The sequence below is a fragment of the Mobula hypostoma genome, chromosome 3 (assembly GCF_963921235.1).
Source record: "Mobula hypostoma chromosome 3, sMobHyp1.1, whole genome shotgun sequence".
In the NCBI taxonomy this organism is placed as follows: Eukaryota; Metazoa; Chordata; class Chondrichthyes; order Myliobatiformes; family Myliobatidae; genus Mobula; species Mobula hypostoma.
In genome coordinates, this window is record NC_086099.1 from 134,721,588 (window position 1) to 134,747,576 (window position 25,989).

General features: G+C 38.8%; 1 protein-coding gene across 1 annotated transcript in view; it reads right to left on the reverse strand.

Annotated features, from left to right (window-relative positions):
* The window catches only part of LOC134344263 (aryl hydrocarbon receptor-like), a 211,695-nt gene that overhangs the window by 54,013 nt on the left and 131,693 nt on the right, over positions 1 to 25,989 (reverse strand). Inside the window, exons 4-5 of the mRNA XM_063043763.1 lie at positions 11,048 to 11,137; positions 2,335 to 2,458 (exon numbers count right to left, since the gene is read on the reverse strand). Coding sequence (XP_062899833.1) covers positions 2,335 to 2,458; positions 11,048 to 11,137 — 214 coding nt within the window. The remainder of the gene's footprint in view (positions 1 to 2,334; positions 2,459 to 11,047; positions 11,138 to 25,989) is intronic.

Sequence of the window (25,989 nt, forward strand, 5' to 3'; positions counted from 1 at the left end):
TCAAAGCCTGCTTTTGCAAAGTTGCTTACATTTCTAAACAGACACCTTACACTTAAGTGAGTATAGGTGCACATTCCTTTATCCGACATTCTGAAATCCAAAAAGCTCCAAAAATTGAAGTTTTCTTTCACACACAGCTGATGTCACTCAGGTGTGACGCAGAGACTGCCAGATGTCAGTTATGGCTCAGCGCTTGTACTGGTTACACGTGCATTTGCAGTTCGCTGATATTTTGTGTTCATTTTTATGTGTTATTGAATGTTTTTGTTGGAAATAACATTTTTTCTTGTCATTATTCCCTAAACGATACAGTATAACAACTACTGACATAGCATTTACATTGTATTAGGTATTATAAGTAATCTAGAGATGATTTTAAGTATACAGGAGGATTTGCGTAGGCTTGGTGCGCCACCGGGTCCTAAAGTCCACCACACTGAGATCGGTTAAATAAGGGACTTGAACATACATGTGTTTTGGTATCGGTGGGGTGGGGGGAGGGGGGTCTGAAATCCGAAAAGTTCTTAATTCCAAAATGCAACTGGCTCCAAGGATTTCAGATAAGGGATTGTGGACCTGTACTGGAGGAATAGGGATGATATGTGCATTGTACTGTAAATCACTGCACATACATGAATCACCCCTGCTTTAGTACGCCATACATAAATCAACGTGTTGGGATGTATGCAATAAACAGGATTAAATCCTGTTCTGCAGCTCATTTAAATATTGCCTGATGCACTAAAACACCTGAGCCAATTTATATATGACTTCTTTCCCTCTTTATGATAATGACATTAGTGCAAATTATGCAACTGAAAAACAAGGAAACAACGACCACCCAGTCATTCTGATATCCACCATCATGAAGCACTTTGAGAGGCTGGGCATGGCGCGCAGTAACTCCAGCCTCCTGAACAACTTTGACCCACTGCAATTCTGGTATTCGTCTCCTGAGCATCTGGACAGTAAATACATCTACATTAGATGATCGTTTATTAATTACAGCTCCATCTTCAGTGCTATAATTCCAAGAAAATTCATCACCTAACTCTGTGACTTGACAGTCAATTCCCCTCTGTTCAACTGGATCTTTGACTTCCCAACCAACAGACTGAAATCTGTAGGGACAGGCAGAACACCTCCATCATGCGTATTCAGGACACTGTTGCTCCACAAGGTTGTGTCGTCAGACCCCTACTCTACTCCCTGTGCACTCACGACCACATGGCTAGATTCTGATCTAACTCCATCTACTTGTTTGCAGGTGATACCACTGTAATGGGTTGTACCTAAAATAATGAGTCTGTGTACAGGAAGGAACTAGAGATTAGTAATGTGGAGTCATGACAACAAACTTTCCCTCAGTGTTGGCAAAAGAGCTGGTCGCTTACTTTAGGAAGGGAGTAGTGCACATACTCCTGTCTTCATCAACACTACTAAAGTTGAGAAGGTTGAGAGCTTATGTTTCTTGGAGTGAACATCCCAATAGCATATCCTGGTCCAACCAAATCGACACTATAGCCAAGAAAGCTCACCAACAGCTCTACTTCCTCAAGAGTCTCAAGAAATCTGGTATGTCCCTATCGACCCTTGTAAAAAGACCAAACTTGTATTTGCCTCTTGAATTACTTGTCGTATGTGGTGCTTATTTACATAGGGTTGCTGGCTAGGTTTCTTAATGAAAGGAAATCTGATTTTACTGTTTGAAATATTTCACTTATATTACTGTTTTTATCATAATTTTTAAAATCAGTTTTTAAAATTTGTTTAAAAAAACTAAACTATTTAGACAACTCACCCAAAATGCTGGAGGAACTCAGTCCTGAAGAAGGTTCTTGGCCCAAAACATTGAGTTTATTCATTTCTGTCTGGCCTGCTGAGTTCCTCCAGCATTTTGTGTATGTTGCTTAGATTTCCAGCATCTGCAGGTTCTCTCTTGTTTGTGATTAAACTATTTAAAAACTTCCTTGGGTGTACAGGATCAGCTAATTAGTCCTCTATATCCAGAAAAGGGAAGCAGGTGCAGGCAGTAGGGTTATATTCTGGGCAGTAGGCTAGATTTAGCCAAGTCCAGACCCCTGAGCCAATAACTATAATATTTATATCTTGTTCAATTGAATGCTGATAAAAAAACAGAAAAATTAAAAAAAAAGCTAAAATACCTATAACAATTGTCTAATTCTATTGTCTATGTATTACTGATACAAGTTACAATATGCTTTTCAAGGAGTGGATTTGTAGAGATCCAAGTAAATTGAATGAACCCTTACTTCTGCTCCGGATGGGAGTTTTGCTCTTTATTTGACATTTCAAGTGAAACAGTAGGATTACCTGGATGCACTTTGCCCAATTCAACATTTGATTCTGGGTTCAGAGCCCAATGAAGTTGTCGTCGAAATTCACCTCTATCTTCAGTATGGATCAATTCAAATACACTTTGATGGATGATATCAGACTAAGGACAGAAAACAAACACAACATTTGAATTCAACTTTATCACTTCTGTTCAACACTTTTCAGTCCTGACCAAATAATTCTAATGGAGCTAACTTAAGCATTTAAGGTGAGCGTGATAAAAGTTAGTAGAACAATTATCATTCAGGAAGAAAAGTTTTAACTGTATTTTTCTTCATAAAATACAATCACCAAGTTGATTCTACTTTGCTTATAGCTCATAACTAGAAATTCTGAGAAAAATAAACAGTTATGTGGCTGTGTTCAGTGGTTTACTTTTGGTAAACCACTGAGTCTCTTGAGCATCCGGATACTAATCTATTCAATGAAAGCTGGTTATAAACTATAAGCCATTGAACGATTTTAACATACTGTACCCATACTGTAGGTCAATGTTGCTCATCACTTCCTGTCAATGACCTTATGCACAGACACTGTTGTGCCTAGCAGCACTTTATGGATATACAATCAATCTATCTACATATAAGCTATCTTATGTATTTATATTTATTGCGTTGTTTTGTATTATTATTGTGTATATATCTTATTGTTCCTTTTCGTGCTGTGTCGAATCCAGAGTAACAATTATTTCATTCTCCTTAACACTGGTGTACTGGAATTGACATTAGGAGTTTTGATTGCTTTAGGAGTTTAGGGAGATCTGGTATGTCACCAAAGATACTTGCACAATTTCTACAGATGTACCATGGAGAGCGTTCTAACTGGCTGCATCACCATCTGGTATGGGAGGGCAGGGCTATTGCACGGAATCAAAATAAGCTACAGAAACTTTCAAACTTAGTCAGTTCCATCATGGGCACTAGCCTCCACTGTATCCAGGACACCTTCAAGGAGCAATGCCTCAAAAAGGCAGCATCCATCATTAAGGATCCCCATCATCCAGGATATGCCTTGTTCTCATTATTACCACCAGGAAAGAGGTAAGAAACCTGAAGGCACCAATTCAACAATTTTCGAATGGGCATTGAACCCATGAGCTCTACCTCACTACTTTTTTATTTCTATTTCTGCACTACTCATTTAAGTTGACTATTTAATATAGATACTTATTGTAATTCACATTTTTTCCCATTACTATGTATTGCACACTACTGCTGCAAAGACAACAAATTTCACAACGTGCCAGTGATATTAAACCTAATTCTGATTGTGACAATCTTGAACCCTCATGCATGTCAGCACCATGCAAACATAAACACCATACTTGGAAGTAGGTACAGAGAAGATGTCAGGGGTATGTTTTTTTTACACAGAGAGTGACGAGTGTGTGGAATGGGTTGCTGGTGATGGTGGTGGAGGCCGATACAATAAGGTCTTTTAAGAGACTCCTGGATAGGTATATGGAGATTAGAAAAATAGAGGGCTATGGGTAACCCTAGGTAATTTCTCAGGTAAGGACATGTTCGGCACAGCTTTGTGGGCCGAAGGGCTTGTATTGTGCTGTAGGTTTTCTATGTTTCTATAAACTGTATTTAAATTACAGTGAAAGCTTGGTTACACTTAACATTATTAGTTCAAAGAAAATATAACAGATAGTTCACTTAAGTTAATGATAGATGGCATTAATGAAGTAGTGTCTGGATTAGACGACTCATATGCCTGGAATTTAGAATTTACCCATTTCTAGTGTGCTAAATAGAAGCTGTATGTGGTACTAAATCAAATCTGAAATATCCAAAAAGTGCAAAATTAGAATATTATTGCACAGAGACAGTGTTATTATTTTTAAGGGCATTAAAATTGACCTAAGGGATTCAGCAGGGAATTACGGTGGAAAGCGGTAGATAGGAAGGAGAAAAAAAAGAGGGAGGTTGGAGACAGATAAGAGCATGTCACCAGGTAAATGATGGCAATGCCAACCTAGACCAATGGCCAATGATATTCTTTGATCATAGATACTGTCTGGCACCAATGATTGGCGAGCAGCTATCAGAGCTACCGCAGGGCACCAAGAAAGTTGATGAACACAGAGAATTGGGGTCCAAGTCCACGGTTACCAGAAAGTGATGAAAAAGCCAAAATTGCACATTTACCATCATAGATAAAGGGATGGAAAACTAGAAATAAGACTTTAGGTGGGAACTTTGAAGAACACTGGTTATGCCACACTTGGAATTCTGTACACAGTTCTCATCAGCACCCTTGGAATTGTGTACCTATACTAGAGAGACTGCAGAGAAGATTCACCTTTAGTTTTGGGGAGAGACTGAATAGGTTATGCTTAATTTCCCTGGAGTAAAAAAAAACTGAGGGATGGCCCTGAGAGAAGCATACAAAATTATGAGGGAGTAGACAGACAAGATCTTACTTCTCCCAAGGCAGCAGCACCAATAAAAGAAGAACAAGATCAGAAGGAGCTTTAAAGGGGATCTAAGCGTTTGATATCTGAAATGCACTGCCAGATCAAATGCAATTACTATGTTTAAGATGCATTTATACTACACTTAAATAGGCAAGGCATAGGAAGATATGGACCTAGTGTGGGCAAAAAGATCAACATATATATGGTTGGGCTGAAGGGCCCATTTATCTGCATTACAATTCTATGACTCTGAGTAAGGGACGGTGAATATAATTATAACAGTGATTATATCAAAGTAATATTATTCCTGAGGTGCACTTTGACTCATGCTTGGTACATTCATTCTATTGCCAGTTAATTGCAAAGGTCTAATTTCTGTTATTAAATAATTAAACCAGCTAACCACACTAATAACATCAGCACACGCAAGCACCACAAATGGTAAGTTGTTCAACGTCATAGTGTAAATCAGCGCAGGAAGTGACTAGTCCAATTTCCTGATGGTAGGACTTCTGCCGGAAATGATCACAAAGAGTTCAAAACAATAAGTTTTGCCTTTTAGGCATGACTTATACAGAAGACAGAATAACTGGATTCAATTTCTAGAGTAGCATACTGTCATGTGTGAAGCCAAGCAGAGCTGCAGAACGGATGATGGTAATGAGAGAGATAACAAAAGACAATGGAGAAACATTCAAAATGCTAATAAGAGAGAAGAGAGAGATTAAGGAGAAAGAGACACAATTCAGATGTTGGCGTCTGCCACAGACCGTTTGCTTTGAACCTGAACTGTTTGAAGTTTGATGGACAGGTGATACCCCATCAGGGGGGATAAAAATAGCGGGTTTGCTAAGGCACCACACACGCCACAAGACCCTGGAAAGAGCAGTGTGCCCCACAAGTTGATGGAGTTTGGAGGACCGGTTCGCGGGAATCAGTCAGAGGCTCACAAGGGGTAAAGGTGTGAACGTCATCACAAAAACTGATGCTTACCCCATCCCAAGGGTAGATGATTGCATCAATAAAGTGGGGAGAGCTAAGTACATCACAAAGATCGATTTGCTGATCGGTGTGTTCCTTTAACCAACCGGGGTACAGAAATCTCAGCATTTGTCACTCCATCCGGGTTATACGAGTATAATGTTTTACTTTTTGGCATGAAGAACGCCTCAGGGACCTTCCAAAGGATGATTAATTCAGTGATAAAAAGGTTAAAGAACGCAGAAGCGTATATTGATGATTTAGTGGTCTGGAGTGACACGTAGGAGGAGCAGGTTGTGGCAGTAGAGGAACTGTTTAAACGGCTGTCTGAAGCCTACCTGACAGTGAACCTTGCGAAAAGTGAGTTCGGCCACGCTAAGGTCACATATCTGGGGTATGTGGTAGGGCCTTGAGAAGGTTTTTGGCGATGGTGGGGTACTATCGGAAGTTTTGCAAAAACTTTGCGGATATTACCCTCCCTCTTACTAAACTCTGGCCGAAGAATGAGAAGTTTGTGTGGAACGACCTTTGTCAACAAGCCTTCGAGAGTCTGAAGGCGATTCTGTGTCACCACCCTGTATTGAATGCTCCTGACTTTTCAAAACCCTTCTCCCTAGCAACAGATGCTAGCGACGAAGCGGCAGGGGCGGTGCTGTTGCAGACAGACAAAGAGGGAATTGAACACCCAGTGGCTTATTTTTCTAAAGAGTTTAATGTCCATCAGAGAAATTATTCGCTGTGGAGAAGGAATTACTGGCAATCATTCCGGCATCACAACATTTTGAGGTTTATATTTGTCCGGCACGGAAACCACTGATAATTTACACTGATCACAACCCATTAGTGTTTTTGGCCACAATAAAGGATAAAAACAAATGCTTGTTAAGTTGGAGCCTGGTATTACAGGAATTTGATATAAAGATAAAACATATAAAAGGAACCGACAATGTGATTGCTGATTGTCCGTCCAGGTGTTAAATCTCAAAGTTCTCTGTATTAGCCGAATAGCTGATGACTACCTGTATATTAGTGTGTATCTTATAATGTGCATTCATGCCCAAAATTTTTACCCCAGTAAAAATCCTTTTAAGGGTGGGGGTGTAATGTGTGAAGCCAAGCAGAGCTGCAGAATGGATGATGCTAATGAGAGAGATAACAAAAGACAATGGAGAAACATTCAAAATGCTAATAAGAGAGAAGAGAGAGATTAAGGAGAAAGAGACACAATTCAGATGTTGGCGTCTGCCACAGACCGTTTGCTTTGAACCTGAACTGTTTGAAGTTTGATGGACAGGTGATACCCCATCAGGGGGGATAAAAATAGCGGGTTTGCTAAGGCACCACACACGCCACAAGACCCTGGAAAGAGCAGTGTGCCCCACAAGTTGATGGAGTTTGGAGGACCGGTTCGCGGGAATCAGTCAGAGGCTCACAAGGGGTAAAGGTATGATCGGTGGGAACCTGGTGTGTGTCCGCCCTTGCCTGGGTGCCGGGTTCACCATGGAAGAACGTTCGCATCCGGAATGGAGGGGTCACAGTTGGTGACCATAGCTGGATCAGAAGGCATCGAAAGGTTTGCCTGAAACCAACTGCATCTCTCACTCTCTCTCTCTCCCTCTCTCCAACGGTACAACAACAGCGATTACTTCGAACTGCACTAGACTGAACTGAACTCTGCTTCACCTTAACACTGATCATTTTACCCCTAGACTGCCATTTATATCCATGAAAATCCTGCCATTTATATCCTGTTACATTTATATCCTTGCGGTTAGTGTACTGTATTACTTATTTCTTTAATAAAACTTTCTTAGTTCCTAGTAATCACAGACTGCAACGAGTGTTCCATTTCTGCTGGTTTGGCAACCCAGTTATGGGGTACCTAACAATACACAAACTCAGCAGGCAGGCAACATCAATGGAAAAGAGTTAACAGTCAACATTTTGGCCCAAAACATCGACTGTTTACTCCTTTCCATGGATGCTGCACGGCCTGCTGAGTTCCTTCAGCACTTTGTTTGCATTATTTTGGATTTTCTTGTTTTGTGGTTCAATTTTTAGACACCAATTCCTTAGGGTGACATCCATTTGATTGTGATTTATTATTAATCAACACAACATATAATTAAAGCAAATGACTACTGAAAACTCCAAGAGCTGCTGCTAAAAGGGCTGAAGTGTTGAAAAATATTCACGCACTGCAGTTCTGCTTCAGTAACATTCTTCGTCTTCACAATGTTAATAAAGGGAACAAGTTGTATTTGTTTGATGACAGAATAAAGATAAAGGGAAAAACAATAAGAAGCAAGACTAAAATGACTAAAGCAACTAGAAATAGAAGTACAACAATGGAAAATTGCCTTGGAAGGTTGACCATTCATCAATCCCTCTGATGAAGGATCATCAAACTACAACAGTAGTTACTTTTTCATTCATAGTTGATATCCGAGCTGCTGAGTAACCATCAACCATCAGGCTTCTGAACCAAAGAGATAACTTCATTCATCACTGAAACGTTCCCACAACCTGTGGACTCACTTTCAAGGACTCTTTGTCTCATGCTCTCAATATTTATTATTATTATTATTATCTTTCTTTTATTGTCAATTTGTCGTCCTTTACACACTAGTTGAACACCCAAATTGATGCAGTCTCTCATTGATTTTGTTATAGTTATTATTCTATGGATTTATTGAGAATGCCCAAAAAGAAAATTACGTTGTATATGGTGACATATATGGACTTTGATAATAAACTTACTTCAAACTTTCAGTATTGCCACCATTCACGTTAGTTTAAAATTCAAAGATGGTTCAAAGAGAGAAGTGGGGATTGAATGCTCATTAATAGCTCCAAAGTGATGGCATCAACATTCATTTCTTCAACTTCCAGTAATTCCTCTCGATTTCCTTCACACAGACAATGACATATTCAATGAGATGCCACTGGAAGGCTGGTTCACAGGCAGCCATAACTCAGTTTTTGGCAGACTGGCGTCAAGAGTCCAATGGCATGGAGTGCAAGCAACTCGGTATCCTTCACTGCAACAGCCTTCCTCCACCCTCACTGCCATTGTGATGTGTCGTCATCTTCTGCAGTTCCACCGCTGAGATCTTGGTTGGATTGCACTTTATCTGAAATCTCCCTCTTGAACTTACTGCCATGGGTGAACCTACCTCAGAGGGAACTCTACAGGGAGCTAAACTCCAGCCAGCATTGCTTTTGGGATCTCAGAAACTCACAGACCTCACACTTTGTGATGTGAATATCACAAGGGCCATGATTGGCACAGGTGACTGCTGAACCTGTTTGCTCTACCTTGTCCAACAGCCTCATGAAAAAGAGGAAGGTTCATAAGAAGACTAGGCCAAGAATAAAACTTGCGAGCCTGCTTGGCACTGCCACCTAATAACACCTTCAGGCATCATTTGGGGTAAAACCTCCAAACAAATATACACCACCATTCTATCATATATTATCAAGCTAACTTAACCTGATAGCAGAGTAGAAGCTTACACCAATCATCCTCAAACATGCAAGAACTTTACCGTAGGCATATTGTTTTAAAACATCAAAACGCTATGCCATTTTATGCTACTATTTTAATAATTAAATTCAAGATAACAGACTGATCTGTTTTGCCTGAAATGTTTGACAATTAGAAGTAAATGAATAACCATATTTTGGAATTTTTTTCATGGTGTTGTAATTGTTGATTTTCACTCAATTTCAGGGTTTAATATTATGGCAAAGTAAACAGCAAAGATTGGAATAGCTGGAGCAATGGCCATTCTTCTTTATGCATTACATACTCTTACATATCCAAAGGACAGATGGCAAATCACCTGCAGAGTATGTCAATCCCACATTACCAAAATCAACCATCTTAGGATCACACCACAGGTTGGTGTGAAAGCATATTGTTCTCAATCCTCAGGGACTCCCATAGAAGTCTTTGCATGATGGGGCTCACACTTCTGAAACTTTTACTCAGGCTATGTACAGCAGCCCCTTTCAGGTTACAGGACTTCTATGCAGAAGAGTGTATGCTGGTTAACATTACAGTAAAACTTCAGTCTCTGTGGGAATGGTCAATTAATTGAAAAGGGAATGTACACTGCTTTCTTTTGATAAGCAATTCTAAATGTGTTTGCAGTTGAGATTTGTGGAGGTAGTATTTCCAAAATATGCGGCATTGTTAATGACTAGTGTTTTGAGAGATACCCGTGAAGTGCTATTTAAGGTAACTAAATTATAGGAAATGAGATGAGGCAGAAAGAATAAAAGATAATTTAAATTTTAAAACTTTTGTTTTTTGTAGCTGGCATCTTCAGGAAAGAAATAAATATTAAGAGATTCCAAAATACATTTACATTGTGAATTAATAAAATATTAGAAACCATGATCAAAATTACTGAAATTACAAATATTTAGACATTTCTATTACTTGGCAATTTTTACAAAAAAGCATTTAAGGCTGTCTTTGGAAAAATGGGGGTAAATGGAATCATTGTGGATGCATCATCTAATTTATGAGCTCCATCACTGGCACTGCTACTGTAAGCAGGCTAACTGGCAAATTTATGTGATGAGCAAGCAGATAGTAATCAATGGACATTTTTGGGGATGATGGTTGTCCCACATTACTTGACACAGAACTGTCCCTTTGCCTTATTGGCACACACCAATCCAGCTTAATTTATAATAATACAAAAAAGGGTTAAGCACATAGCTGAAAAATTGGGATTGAATGACATTCACTGCTTCCTGCTCCAAATATTCCCCACATCTATTCATTTATTAACTATACTTTGTATTGAACAGTGAGAGATTTGCAATTGTAACTAAGAACAAATCAAGAAAATAAGAAAACTAAAAGACAAAGAAAACTTCTAGTCCTGTAACTCTGAATACATTGTAAAGTGAGCCAGTTTACACTGGCTCACCAGACAACTGCAATAACATTTAACTTAGTAACAATAGAGCCTACCATGTATGGTCTTTCTTAGATTTTGAGTGAAATAATAAATAAATAGTAATTTTGAAACTTTGCCAAGCATAAATGCTGGAAAATAAACAATTACGTTGACTGGCAACAAATTATATCTCAGCTACAGTTAATAGTAAAGGAAATACCAAAGCAATTACATTCCTGGAATCCAATTTGAATTTTACACGCAAAGGGTAACATGCAAACTTTGAACATGAACAGAGAAATTGAGAACTCTGATAACAGAACTGCTTATTTTTGAGATCCTTACACATTTTAGAAAAAGGAAAACATACCTGGTGAAATCCTAGATAGTCCTGAATGGTAGAAGATGTATAAAAAATTAAGCCTTCAGCTGTTACTACCAGCACAAATCCATTGAGAGCCTGCAAAGTTAAAGAATAAGGCCAGTCATTGTTGAGTAAGGCCAATTATAAGATGGCTGTACTACTTTCAAACTGGAGGCAGCTCATAGATTCAAAGTAGCCTATGTACAGAAACAGTCCCTATAGTCTCACCTCTTGTCCCCTCAAGAGCTTTCCACTATTTGCAAGGCACAAGTGATGGAATATATTCCATCTGCCTGGCTGAGTGTAGTTGCAAGCAGCCCCTCCATTCTAAACATAATACAATTATTTTAAAAAAAGAACTAAAATTGATTGTGGACTTCAGGAAGTGAAAGTCAGGAGAACACACAACAGTACTTATCAAAAAGTCAGCAGTGGAAAGGATGAGCAGCTTCAACTTCATGAGCATCAACATCTCAGAGAATATATCCTGGGTCCAACACATTGATGCGATCACAAAGAAGGTACAGCGATGGCTATACTTCATTAGGGGTTTGAGGATATTTGGTATGGTCACCACTCTCACAAATTTCTACTGATGCACTGAAGAGCATTATGACTGGCTGCATCATTGCCTGGAATAGCAGCCCCAATACAGATGGTCGCAAGGGTCCACAAAGGGTTGTAGATTCAGCCAGCTCCATCACAGGCACAGTCCTCTAGACCATCAAGGACACTTTGAAAAGGTGGTGCCTCGAGAAGGCAGTATCCATGGCATCCACCATTAAAGGTCCTCACCATCTGGGATACGCCCTTTGCTAATTACTACCATCAGGGAGGAGATACAGGAGCCTAAAGACCTGCACACAATGTTTAAGAAAAGCTTTTCCCCTCCTGCATCAGATTTCTGAATGATCTATGAACCTTGCTATTCTTCTTTCACACCATTTATTGTGATTATTAGTAATTTTTGTGTCTTATACTATATTGCTTCCACAAATTTCAGGACATATCCATAATAATAAACTTTATTCTGACTCTCTCTACCATAATCTACAAAATGTATGCCAATTGCTTGTCCAGACTATTCCAAAAACACTTTCCAAATTCATAATCTCTACCACCAAGGAGAAGTAGGATACGATAAAGGGGAACACCACACTTTCTGACTCTCTCCCCATTTCTCCCTCCCAACTCTAACCTCTGATTTGGAGACAGGCCCAATAACAACGAAGCGATGACAAAAGAGCACCATTAGACTAGCTTCACCAGAATAACTGTAATAGTTCAAGAAGGTGACCCTGTCGCCTTCTCAAAGGCTATTAGTGAGAGATAATAAATGATGGATTTGTAAGCAGAGTCTAGATCCCTGAACAAAAATAATTTTAAAAAAGTTTTATGTGATTCATTGCCATACAGATTAGAAAATTTTAGTCTCATTCTTTTATACCATATTAGTAGATTACAGTGAGGCAACAGCTGCCTGCAATGATTAAAGGAAAGGAAATCACCTACGGCAAATGCTTTTTATCCAATCCAGACATTTCCTTGGAAAATGAAAATCATTTTGGGTCTAGCTATAGTCTAGCCATATCAAAGTATCAGTCAAGACCTTAGTCTAAGAGCAACATAAAAAAGTCATTTGAAATATCCAAGTTGTTCTCAGCCATACTAAGCTTTCAGCATTCCACAAACTATAGCGAGGAAATTGGGAGGTGGGGGGAGGGGGGAGAGAAAATTGTGAATAATAAGTAGGAAGTCTCTATGTCTCAATGTAATAAAATAATCTACAATTACACTTAGTCAAAGAAACAGAAAATACCAAATGCAATTAGTGGATTTACTTTAAAAAAAACTCTGGATGAAGGAAACCATTTAAGTAACAAAAATATAACATGAAATCTATTTTTGATAAAGTCTTTATTTGGCTCATGTACATCAAAACATACAATGAAATGCTTTAACCTTGGACTAATTTTACGAAACAATTTTAAATCACAGTTCCAAGAGGAAAATCTAATTCTTAGATATTTCATTAATAAAACACTGAGTAGACGATTCTTAAAATAACATCACCACCTGTAGTTTTCCCTCTGAGTTGCACACATGACCTGACTTGGTAATACAGTGTCATTCCTACGTTGTCATTTGGTCCGGATCCTGCATCCTGCAATATCCTACCTATAACCAAGAGGACTATGCCAACACCCTCTGAACGATAATTGGGATTTGACATTGAAGTTTGTAAATAAATGCAACAATGCTATTTAAATATCAAAAGGTGAATACAGTAAATAAAATTAAAATTATTACTTTGCTGATCAGCAATATTCCGAATTTTTGTATTGTAATCCTAATGCTGAGCAACACAGCACAGCCACACATTACAATGACAGACTTTAATGAAACAATTTTAAACTAATAGTTCTGTGCTAGTCTGTAAAATAATGTGCAAAATGTCAAACAATGTAGGTTAGACACATCGCTTGTAAACTATGTAATTCAGACATCCCACCTCTCCCGGAAGTTCCGGGAGCCTCCCGCATATGAATCGTGGTTCCCTGATGCTCGCAAATTATATACAATATCACGGAAATCAATTTTTTTGAGAGCGAGCAAGAGAAAGCAAGCGAGAGAGCGCGAGAGCAAGCGAGAGAAAGCAAGTGAGAGAGCGAGAGAGATAAAGCAAGCGAGAGAGCGAGAGAGACAGAACGCACGAACGACGAGAGAGAGAGAGCGCGCCACGGCAGAGTGTTCCAAAAAAGAAAGAAAATATAAAACGTACGTCACCCCAGACTACACTAAAGTGTACCCCTGCCTAATAGGGGTCAAAAATAATGACAGTGTTGCTCGCTGCACTGTTCGCAACAGGGACTTTTCTATTGCCCATGGTGGGTTAAAATGTAAAAGACATGTTGAGGTGAGTTTAACAGGTGTCATTTGTTCATTAGCGCAGCTAACATTATTTAAACTAGCTGGCTAGCTGCTCAGGAACTACTCTATTGCAGACATCCCACCTCTCCCGGAAGTCTCCCGCAAATTGATGGTGCTACCTCCCTGAAGTGAGTTTTTGCAGGGTGGGATGTCTGGTAACTTAGACTTCTATCTTAACTGAAGATGACCAAGTTAACTGATGAGACTGGAAAGGATAAAGCAATTTTACAATAGAAAGCTATCAAAAAATAATTTAAAAAAGAAAATTAAAGAAACGCACAAGAAATTCTCAAAGGAAGGTGACATTGAGTGCTGAAAAATACATAGCTAGCAAAAACCGAACTTGCTGGAAATACTTACAAGAAGAGTGCAGTCTCTAACGAGAGTTAATATCTCAGGTCACCAGGAAGCTTTTTGATCCGAAATAGTAACTCCCTTTCCTCAGTGAAGTGTTTCCAGCATTTTCTATATTTATTTAAAATTTCCAGGATCAGATATTTATTTTTTGATGTTCAATATATTATAAATATAATGAGCACAATCCATTACAGTTTTGAAATATCTGACAGAAATATTTTCAAAATCTTTTGACAGCAGAAAGCTTAATGACAATCATCGTGAGAAAGCAGAGCTAATGGAGGTAGTAATAGGAGTAGTGTATAACAACTATTGTTATAACAGTTACAAAAGAGTATAACAAATTGGGCTGGAGTAGGTGTAAACAGAAGGAGATATAATTTAACTGAAATTAGCAGAACAAAGACAAACGTCTGTTATCAGGGCTAAATCATTGATAATTACATCAGATTTTTTGTATTAAACCATGGACATATGAACATCCTACAGTTGCAAGCCTTTTCATGTTCCAGCATGATAAATGCTACACCATCATTACAAATGCAAAATCTGGACTGAAACTTGTACAAAGAAGTAGTCATCAAATAGAATCGGCTTCTTTAGAGATGACAGGAACATCCAAGAAGCAAGAAATTAAATAATTTTACCTCAGAAAATAATGGCCTAGATTTTAGGAAAAAATGTATTTAGATCTCTGAATAAAAGTACCACACAGTATTTAAGATCGCTCACAACACAGCTGTCATTGTCTAAATCAAAGGTGATGACAAATCAGCACATAGGAGGGAGACTGAAAATCTGTCTGAACGATGCTATAACAACAATCTCTTACTCAATGTCCCCAAAACCAAAGTGCTGATTATTGACTTCAGGAGGATAAAAGAAGAGGTCCATGAGCCAGACTTCATCAGGTGACCAGAGGGTTAACAACTTTAAATTCCTCTGTGTTATCATTTCAGTGGATCAGTCCTGGATCTAGCGCGTAAGTGCCATTACCAAGAAGGCATGGCAGCTCCTCTACTTTCTTAGAAGATTGCCAAGATTTGGCATGTCACCTAAAACTCTGACAAACATCTATAGATGCACAGTGGCATAACAGGCTGGTATAGAAACACCAATGTCCTTGAACGGAAGAGCCTACAAAATGTACTGGACACAGCTCAGTCCATCATGGATAAAGCCATTCCCACTACTGAGCAATGACTAGAGACTGAGCGCCCAGCAATTGCATAATTGATTTATCATGCAACTGCCAGGATGTAAAAGGCAATTAAATTGTCTACAAACATTAATGTTTCATTTAATTTCATTACAGGAAACCCAATAAATTCACAACAGAGTTCCGGCACATAGTAACAAAGCCATATTTTTAACAGGTGACTTATTTTATTGGAATATGGCTCATTTATTCAGGGTAGTAAAAGGCTATATGTTAAGATATTTATTTTATGAGTTGCTTAGGCCTGATATAAACAGATTTAAAGGAAATTTTAAAAATATAACCACAAAAGGATATAATTAGGATGTTGTTTGCTGTGATAATTGTCAATCAGTAAAATAATGAAGATTATTTGTAATGTTGCAATTTATGCCTGTCAATTTGACGCCACTCTAAACCATAAATTCAAAGGCTGAAATTGCTTATCAATATTAACAAGGAGAGATTCTGAAATTGTGACATATATTTGATGTCAGCAATATGGCAATGCTAGATATTTCAATTGGGTAACTAATTGGGTCAACACTGAGCATATGTGTCAAACAGCAATATTGCAGATAAATGATACAAGAAGGAGATACAGAAGCCTGAAGGCACACACTCAGCGATTCAGGAACTACTTCTTCCTCTCTGCCATCCAATTTCTAAATGGACATTGAACCCATGAACACTTCCTCACTACTTTTTTCTTTTTTTTTTGCATGACTTACTTTAACTTGACTATTTAATACACATATACATAGTTACTGCAATTCTGTTTTCTTTTCCCTCTGTATTTACCATGTATTTCATTGTACTGTTGCCGTTAAGAAATTTCATGACATTCTTTATGCCAGCGATATTAAAGCTGATTCTGAACTGATAACATTATTTAGGACATTCAATCAGATTATCATTACATAACATAAAACCATTAGGCATTGTTCAGTGAGCGCATCAGCAGCTAATAAAGCTTTTAATAGACTTTTTATTAAAAATGAGAAAGGAAATGAGAAAAAAATTTGGTAGAAGGGAAGAAGAGAGTGAGCAAAAGAAAGAATTTGAATTGGTTTGCTATTGTCAAGTATCCTAAGGTACAGTGAAAAACTTACTATTCATATAGATTCTTTCAATACACAGTGCATTAAGGCAGTACAATTTAAAACAATAACAGAATATGGAATAAAGTGTAACAGCTACAGAGAAACTGCAATGCAGGTACACAGTAAAGCATAAGAACACAACGAGATAGATTATGAATCAAGAGTCCATCTTACTGTCTAAAGAACCATTCAATAGTAGCGAAATAGTGGGGTAGAAATTGTGCCTGATGGTACATGCTTTCAGGCTTTTATATCTTCAGCCCAATCTGAGAGGAGAGAAGAGAGAATGTCTGGGGTGAGTAGTGTCTTTGATTATACTGGCTGCTTTACTGAGGCAGCAAGAAGTATAGACGGAGTCCATCCAGGGGAGGCTGGATTTCATGACGTGCTGAGCTGTGTCCAAAACTTTGCAGTTTCTTGGCATTTATGTGGTTGGACCAGGACAGGTTATTGGGGATGTTGGCTCCTGGTGACAGACCCTCCAAATAAGGATTGAGGATGATCTGCCCTGAAACATGTCCAAGAGCGTGCAGCTGTGATAGCATTAAGTACAGTGAGGGACTTTTAGTCATCTTTGATGTCTCTAACATTCAAAGACAATCAAAAAGAGAAAAAAAGTGAATTAATATACAATTTATTTTAAGTGAAAGTGCTTAACTGTGTATAAATCACATACACATAATGAGTATAATAATAATAATAGTAAGCAAAAGGTCGAGAACTGGCTGGAAAGTGATGGTGGGGTCCAGAGTGTATTGATGCAGCAGGGCCTGGGTCTTAGAGTGAGGAACAACCTAATGTTTGGACAATTTAATGCCAGGCCGGATGGATTGAAAAGGCAAGGTGTCAGGGCTGGAGGAAGAGTTGGGCAAGTTCTGCTTGCTGCTCCATGACATCTGTTCCGCTCCTTGCCTCTAATAAGTCTGAAGCTGTGGGCCTGCTCCAGGCTTCGTGTCTGTGAACTATGCCACATTTCGTTCTGCTGTGTGATGATCTGAGGCTGAGGCTGTGGACCTGGTCCAGCTGCTCCGGGTTTCATGTCTACGAGTTCCGCGACGTTTTGCTTTGCTGTACGATGAACTGAGGCTGAGGCTGTGAGCTACTCCGGCTGCTTTGGGCTTCGTGTCTATGGACTTACTTTCATTCTGAATGCTGTTGCTATTGTTTGCTTTTACTGTTGGCATGATTTGCATTTTTTTCCATTCTCTGTGCATTAGGGGTCTGTTGGTCTTTTAATGTGTTCTTTTGGGTTTCTTGTTTTTGTGGCTGCCTGCAAGGAGACGAATCTCCAGGTTCTATTATACATACTTTGATAATGAATGTACTTTGAACTTTGATCAATAAAGGAACTTACTTTCTCCTTCTTCGATATTTACTGCCCAAAAAATCCTGCAAAGAGATCGTGACTCTTGTTACAAGTCTGACAGAAAATTCCCCTGAGTAACTGGTGGAAATCCTAGCAACGTGGAGCTATCCTGTCAATTCAATAATGGTGCATTTTAGCAGATGTAGAACCACCTGTTCTTCAATAAACTTGGTGTTTCTGGATTTGACAACATGTAACTAGATAGGTAGATACTTTACTGATCTCAAAAGGAAATTATAGTGTCACAGGCGCATTAGAAGTGCACATATATACACATATTAGAAGAGAGGTAAGAAAGAATCAAAACTAAGTTGCTTAAACAGTCTAACAGGAGGGGATCATCAATTCCCCCGATATAGTTTGACTCATTATAGAGTCTAATGGCTAAGAGTAAGAATGACCTCATATATCGCTCTTTGGTGCAGCACAGTTGCCTTAGCTAGTTGGTGGTGGTTAAATTTGGAACTAATAACTTAAGTGTAGAAAGCAGAAAACAGTGTTAAGGCACAGGGTTGCTTTTACTCACATAACACCAACTAATGTGCTGTAGAAGCACAAAGTGTTTTAATTCATAAATAGTATTCATGGTACAAACAGCAAACAGGCAGGTAAACCTTAGATGTCTGAATGCTCTGAGTGCTACGTGTTTTTTTTATTCTTTCACCTGAGGTGATTCTAAATAGAGTTAATTATCAATTGGGAAATATTTCAGAGCTCAGTTTTCATCAGTCACACAGCACAGAACAGTCACTTCATCCTAATTAGACCATACTAGCTAAATGCCTGTGCAAGCTCAGCTTATTTGTCCATATTTGTCCAATATTCTTTTAAACTTGTCACATCCTTAAGTCTGTCCAAGGTATCTACTATGACACTGCATCATTACAAGAGGTTAATAAAGAACAGATCCACTTAATGCAACATGTTGCTACTGCCCAGGTTCTGTGCCTTTACAACCAAAGGGCCAATTTTTAATGGTCTTTTCAATAATTTTAATGAATTAGTTCTAAAAATTATTCTTACTATCAATTAATGACAAAATTTGCTTTTAAATCACAAGCAGTTATTTTAATTTCTTACAAGGATATTTACATTACTTTCCCATAATACTTATAGTTTATTTCAGAAATAATGCTCAAAACTCAAAATCCTTCTTCAGTTATTCCATAAAGCCATAGAAAAGTATAGCAAAGCCCTTTGGCCCATCTAGTCTGTACCGAACCATTTAAGCTGCCTAGTTCCTTTGACCAGCACCGAGACCATAGCCCTCCATACCCCAACCATCCGTGTACCTATCCAAACTTCTCTTAAATGTTGAAATCGAGCTCACATGTGCCACTTGTGCTGGCAGCTTGTTCCACACTCTCATGACTTTCTGTGTGAAGAAGTTTCTCCTCTTGCTGCCCTTAAACTTTTCAACTTTCACTCTTAACCCATGACCTCGAGCTGAAGTCCCATCCAACCTCAGATAAAATATATGCAGAATAAAATGCAGTCAAATATAACAGGGTACATTTTGTCCATTTTCTAGTTAGCAAGCAAACTCAACAAAATCATTAGTTTCACCACAGTTCATCCTACTGCTGTGTACATACATCTATTGATGCTTCTGGACACATCTTCAGTGATGTTCCTGGAATCATCGGGTGTTTCAGGTCTTTCAACATCATACAACTTCCTCCAGGTGACCCAGCCGGGGCTGATCAGACCCCAGCTTGTGTCCAGATGGCTAGCTACTTATGACTCCATGGCTCCCCTCTTTTGAGCCACAGCCATCTTGAGGCCCTCTCTGCCACATCGGTGGTACTGCGGATGGCTCTCCTCTTCCTCTCTCCCTCGATGCCCAAAATGCTGAAGGCTCTAACTAAAGAATGGGCTACGAATTCCCTACAACCAACCTCCACTGGGAGACACCTTGCTCTCCATCCAGCCTGCTGACAGTTGCTGACCAGTCCTGCGTACTTGGAGAGCTTCCTTTCAAAGGCCTCTTCCAAGCTATCTTCCCATGGGACTGTCAACTCCAGCAGCACCACTTGCTTAGTCGACTCAGACGCTAGGACAATGTCTGGTCGCAGGGTGGTGGCTGCGATATGGTTGGGGAACTTCAGCTGTCCTTCGAGGTCCACCAACAGCTGCCAGCCCCTTGCAGAGGTCAGAATGCCTGCAGATGTTCTTTTGGCAGGTATTGGCTGCTCCCCAGCTCTGACAAAGACAATGGTCTGCTTGGAGGGTCGGGACCGTTTCGCCCACTCAACTCCTGCGCTGACGGCTTCAGCGATGGTCTTCAGGACCTGATCATGCCTCCACCTGTACCGTCCCTCACCAAGTGCCCTTGCACAGCCGCTGAGGATGTGCTCCGGGGGTTCCTCGCTTGGAGCACAGTGGGCACACAGATAACTCTGCCTTGCCCCATGTGTGCAGGTTTGATGGGCTTGGAAGCACGTCGTACACTGCCTGGATGAGAAATTGGATGTGGTGTCCAATACCCTTTAAGTATAAAGGGTATTGCATGAACACAGAGGTAGCACCGCAGATTAGCAATAGCTGGAAAATGTTTGCAGCTTTCGTCTATTGAAGTAAACAATTTTATATCAAGAATTTATCAGTACTTTGCTATTGTTTAAGTTTATTTTATTATAATTATGAAATCAAATTAGTACATAACCACATGATGAGCAAAATAATTTGGTTGAAATGCAAACATACAACCTCAGTACTTTGAGAAAATTAAGCAACCATTTTAGAAGCAAAGAAAAAAATGACAAATTTGTTCTGTGCTGTCATACAGGTTAAATTTCTATAGCAACATTTTGCTTCAGAAACTGTTCAATATATATATAACATGTACATTAAATACAGTTCTCCTAAAAATTCATGTAAGTCAGTTTTCATGGCATTAATGTTTCAAACAATGACACAATTGAATAACTATTAGAAGCTTGTTTGAAAGACTAGAAAATGTTTTGCCTTTCAAAACAGTTGTTGAATGGTAGACTACTTTTTAAGGAAAGACTTCAAGAGGGCCAGACAGACCATTCTGAAAATACTGCGCTGGATAAAAACAATATTGCATCTTGCAAATGACTATATTAGCATAATGTTGCTTTCTTAACGTGGTTGCTTTCATTTTAATTGTTTTTTTGTATATTCTTTTTCAGATTTATTATAGCTTATGTTGTGAATTTTTTTGTTTTGTGACAGCAGCACAGTGTAAGACTTAACAAATTACAAGTTAACAATAAAAAGTCAAATAAATACATAGTACAAAGGCAGTAGTGTTCATGAGTTCATTCAGAAATTTGATGAAGAGGGGAAGAAGCTGTTACTAAAACATCTTCAGGCTTTTGTACCTCCTCCCTGATGGTAGCAAAGGAACAGGGTTATGTCTTGGGTAGTGAGGGCCCTTAATGATGGATGCTGCCTTCTGAAGATATCTTCAATGGTGGGGAGGATTGTATCTGTGATGGAGCTGGCTCTTATTATTCTGTGTGTTGGAGCCTCTATATATACCAGGTAGTGATGCAGCCAGTCAGAGTGCTCTCCATGGTACATTTGTAGAAAGTTGCATGAGTCTTTGCTGATGTACCAAGTCTCCTTAAATTCCTAATGAAGCATAGTCACTGGCACACTTTCTTTGTGATTGCATCAATACAATGGGTCCAGGATAGAGCCTCTAAGATGCTGACACCCAGGAACTTGAAGCTGCTCACCCCTTCCACTGCTGACCACTTTACGAGGATTGGAGTAACACACACAAAATGTTGGAGGAAGTCAACAGGTCATATAGCATCTATGGAGAGGATTAGCCAGTCAACATTTCATCAGGATTGTTGAATGGGCCCTAATGTTTACTCCTATCTGCAGATGCTGCCTAACCTACTGAGTTCCCCCAACACGTTTTTGTGCGGTACTCCAGACTCCCAGCATCTGCAAAATCTCTTGTGTTTATGAAGACTGGTGTGTTCTCCCAACTTCCCCTTTCTGAAGTCAACAATCAATTTCATGGTTTGGCTGATGCTGAGTACAAGGCCATTGTTTCAACATCACTCAACCAATTGCTTAGTCTCATTCCTGTATGCCTCCTCATCACCTTCTAATATCCTACCAACAAAATTTATAGATGATGGTTGAGCTGTGCCTAGCCATATATGTAGCCACTGAACTAATATCCAGCTAATGTACACAGGAATCCCTAGATGGAATATTGTTAGTTTTCAACAAATTAAAATATTTACAAAAAGGCTATTTTATAATCAGATTTGTTTTGACTTCCTTCATGATGCACAATAACAGAAGTTAAAACTACCCACATTGGTTGGCATCAAATGTAGTATCTTTACAGAAATGTGGCACAAGCTATTCTTGGGTAAAAAGCTCTATATGATTTTACTTTATTTTTCAGAAAGAACTGTCTGCTATCCACTTTAATTTTTCATTGTGGCAAGAGTCAGTGTGATGTATTATCATATATTTTTGATTTGTCAGGGCATTAACCTTTGTACCTAATTATGGATGGTATTAGGTGGAAAAATAAACAGCTTTAAAAAATATGTTCTCTGGAACTTTTCTGGAGTTACTTTGAGATCTCTTCAGCTGGATAGTACAGATGACAAAGACTAGAACAGCTCAGTTCACAAATCAGAGCAGTTGAGAAGTGTTGTTTTTTTTTTAGGTACGTCGCATCTGGAGTTTCTCTGGTTAGCGGATGATTTCCCACCACGCCTCTCTGACATAGTGAGGAATCGCATATGAGGCAAGTTACAGCAGTGGTTTGCCATTGCCTTCTGCCGAGTGAGTTTCCCAAAAGATCACCAGCTCGTAACCCCGCACGGATGGAAAGCGTGCAGGGGAGCCGGCTGGCTGGATTCGAACCCAGGACCTTTCGTCCCGACGTCCGACGCTGATGCCACTACGCCACCAGCCGGTCATAATAAAGTTTACACAATTAAAAAGCAATAGCTGTGACAATATTTATGGATTTGAAATTAAGGTACAAAATGCTGGAAGCACTTGGCAGGTCAAGCAGCATCTATGGAAAGAATTAAGGTGTTCCATGTCTGAGAACCTTCATCAACTAATCAGATTTTCAGACTTTAAATATTAACAAAGTTCCTCTTTCACAGATACTGCCCGACTTCCTGAATGCTTAACCATTTTTTGATTTTAATTTCACATTTCCAGCATGGGCATTTTTTATTTTCTTGAGGATGTCAATCTTACACAGTTGAAGCATAATCCCCCTTCCTTTGTGATATATATTGACCCCTTTTATTGCTAACCTTGCTTTCTAAACACAGCCACAACTTGTAAGATAAAAGACAGATGTAAGTAAACCTCCAGCTAACAGTTTAATTCTTGTTGTAAAGGGAAATCTGTCTTCAATTCTTAAAATGTATACAGAAAGTAGTAATCAGCTTTGAGTTAAAATATAGCTTTGCAAATAAGCTCTGTATATTGCTTCTCAAGATGCAGTACAAGACAATGGGTTGTTTAATTTGGGTTCCTGCAAACAGACAAGCAGACTCTGAAGTTGCTTAGTGCAAAGAAGCTTGTAGAACAGATGGATAGTACCATTTAGCACATAAATAACTGATGGGTTTCTAGTATGTAGGGTTCACGTACTCAAGGAAGTTAGATTTATAGTATTCATTGTGAATTGCAAACATTAAACAAAGATCGATGTCTCCCAAAACTGTTTTTAGTCTGTTAAAAGGATCCTTTCAGGAAAAAAAAGGGTATAAATGTAGAGAGCAGTTCAGGCTTACTAGGAATGGAGTAAGGAGCATCAAGACAAAGCCATGAAAGAAATAGAGGGTGAACAAGAATTCATTCTTGTAGCTTCAGTTTCTGCAACAGACAATTTGTTTGTCTGCAACTTATTGACATGTATTTTAGTTTATAAGAACTGCACGTCTGCTCTTGAAACCCTTTATCACTTAAGTTAAAGAAATCATTTGTGCTTTGTGCTTTAGAAATGATTCGTGTTTTAGAAATCTGTGTATTTGGAAATGTTTAGGATAGAAATCCTCTGAGTTTTAAATGTGTTTTAAGAATGTTGTGTGGATTTAAATTCTAACATTGAAAATAAATTAACTGTCAGCTTGCACCTCTTGAGGTAGCCCATTGTGGATTTTGAGGTGTGTTTAGGTTCATTATCCTGTTGTAGAAGCCATCCTCTTTTCATCTTCGGCGTTTTTACAGACGGTGTGATGTTTGCTTCCAGAATTTGCTGGTATTTAATTGAATTCATTCTTCCCTCTACCAGTAAATGTTCCCTGTGCCACTGGCTGCAACTTTATTTATTTTTTTTTCAATTTGGACATAATCTTATTTCTTTTAATTGGATTCAAAACCCCATTAACATTATAGGAAATTATTTTTACCAATTCAGTTTGCATTTTTCTCTAGTAGAAAAAAAGCACTCTCCTTTTCTAACCAAACAGTAAGCAATCCCTTCTCAACAGTAAACCAAGACATATAACCACACCCTAGACATTTCTGAACAGTCCCCTGACCTAAGCATCATCGAGAATCTGTGGATAGACCTCAAAAGAGCAGTGCATGCAAGATGACCCAAGAATTTCAGAGAACTAGAAGCCTTTTGCAAGGAGGAATGGGTGAAAATCCCCCAAACAAGAATTGAAAGACTCTTAGCTGGCTACAGAGAGCATTTACAAGTTGTGATACTTGCCAAAGGGGGTGTTACTAAGTACTGCCATGCAGGGTGCCCAAACTTTTGCTTTGTGTCCTTTTCCTTTTTTGTTATTTTGAAACTGTAAAAGATGGAAATAAAGAAGTTTTCTTGCTTAAAGTATTAAAAAAAAAATAAATTAACTGTGTTTTAATCTACTTTGTTAGTTGGAAGCATCTTCTCCTTGGTAGGGACAGGGGACTAACCTCTCAAATAGTGAGGTATTGGCAGCCAAACCTGTCATGGAGAATGAACAGGCAACTAAAGTAGTCTTTGAAGACTGGGTAGTTATAGTGTAATCTTCCTTTAGTGACAGTATCCATGATTATTTATATATAATTGGTTTAAACCTTTGTGGTCAGCAACCCAATACCATTACACTTTTAACTTTGTTGTATATAAGTGGTGATAAATCCCAAACAGGGAATGGAATTAAATAGAAAATTAGGGATGTATGCATTAAGGGTAGAACTCTGATAATCAATCGTTTTCCTCTACATACAACTTAGATGAACCACATTATAGTGCAGTAATTTATGCAAAGCATGTGATAATTCACTGAGAAACTGCCTTGAGGAAATGCTAGTCAAGACCTGGTATTGTGCAAAGAGAAAGTAGTGTGGAATTCCGTGGGAAATAATGAGAATAAGATAATAAATTTCTTCATTAAGATGGAGAGTGTAAGGTTGATTCTGAGAGTGAGGTCCTGAATCCAAATAAAGAAAGCTCTGATGGAATGTGGTTTGTGTTGACTGTGCTAGAATGGGGAACATTACTTAAAGGGTTGATAGTTGATAGGTATCGTATAATATTCAAAGAATGTACAGTATATGCAGATTTTAACACTTCCATGCAGTGGGCCAGAGGATTAGGAACAATTTTAAGTTCAGCACAGGAAGAAAAAAAAGATTAAAAGAATGAAAATGGTGTACAAAAACAAACTTGCAGGGCAAAACCAGCAGAACAATTGAAAAGGTGGTGACAAATCAGCATATAGCTGGGAGACTGAAAATCTGGTTGAGTTGTGCCACCACAACAACCTCTTACTCAATGTCAGCAAGACCAAGGAGCTGATTATTGACTTCAGGAGGAGGAACCAGAGGTCCACGAGCCAGTTCTCATCAGAGGATCAGAAATGGAGAAGGTCAGCACTCTTAGTGTTATCATTTTGGAGGAACTGTCACGGGCCCAGCATGCAAGTGCAATTATGAAGAAAGCATGGCAGTGCCTAAACTTCCTTAGGATTTTGCGCAGATTCTGTGTTTTTGGCAGATTTATTGCTTATTTATTTAATATTAATAT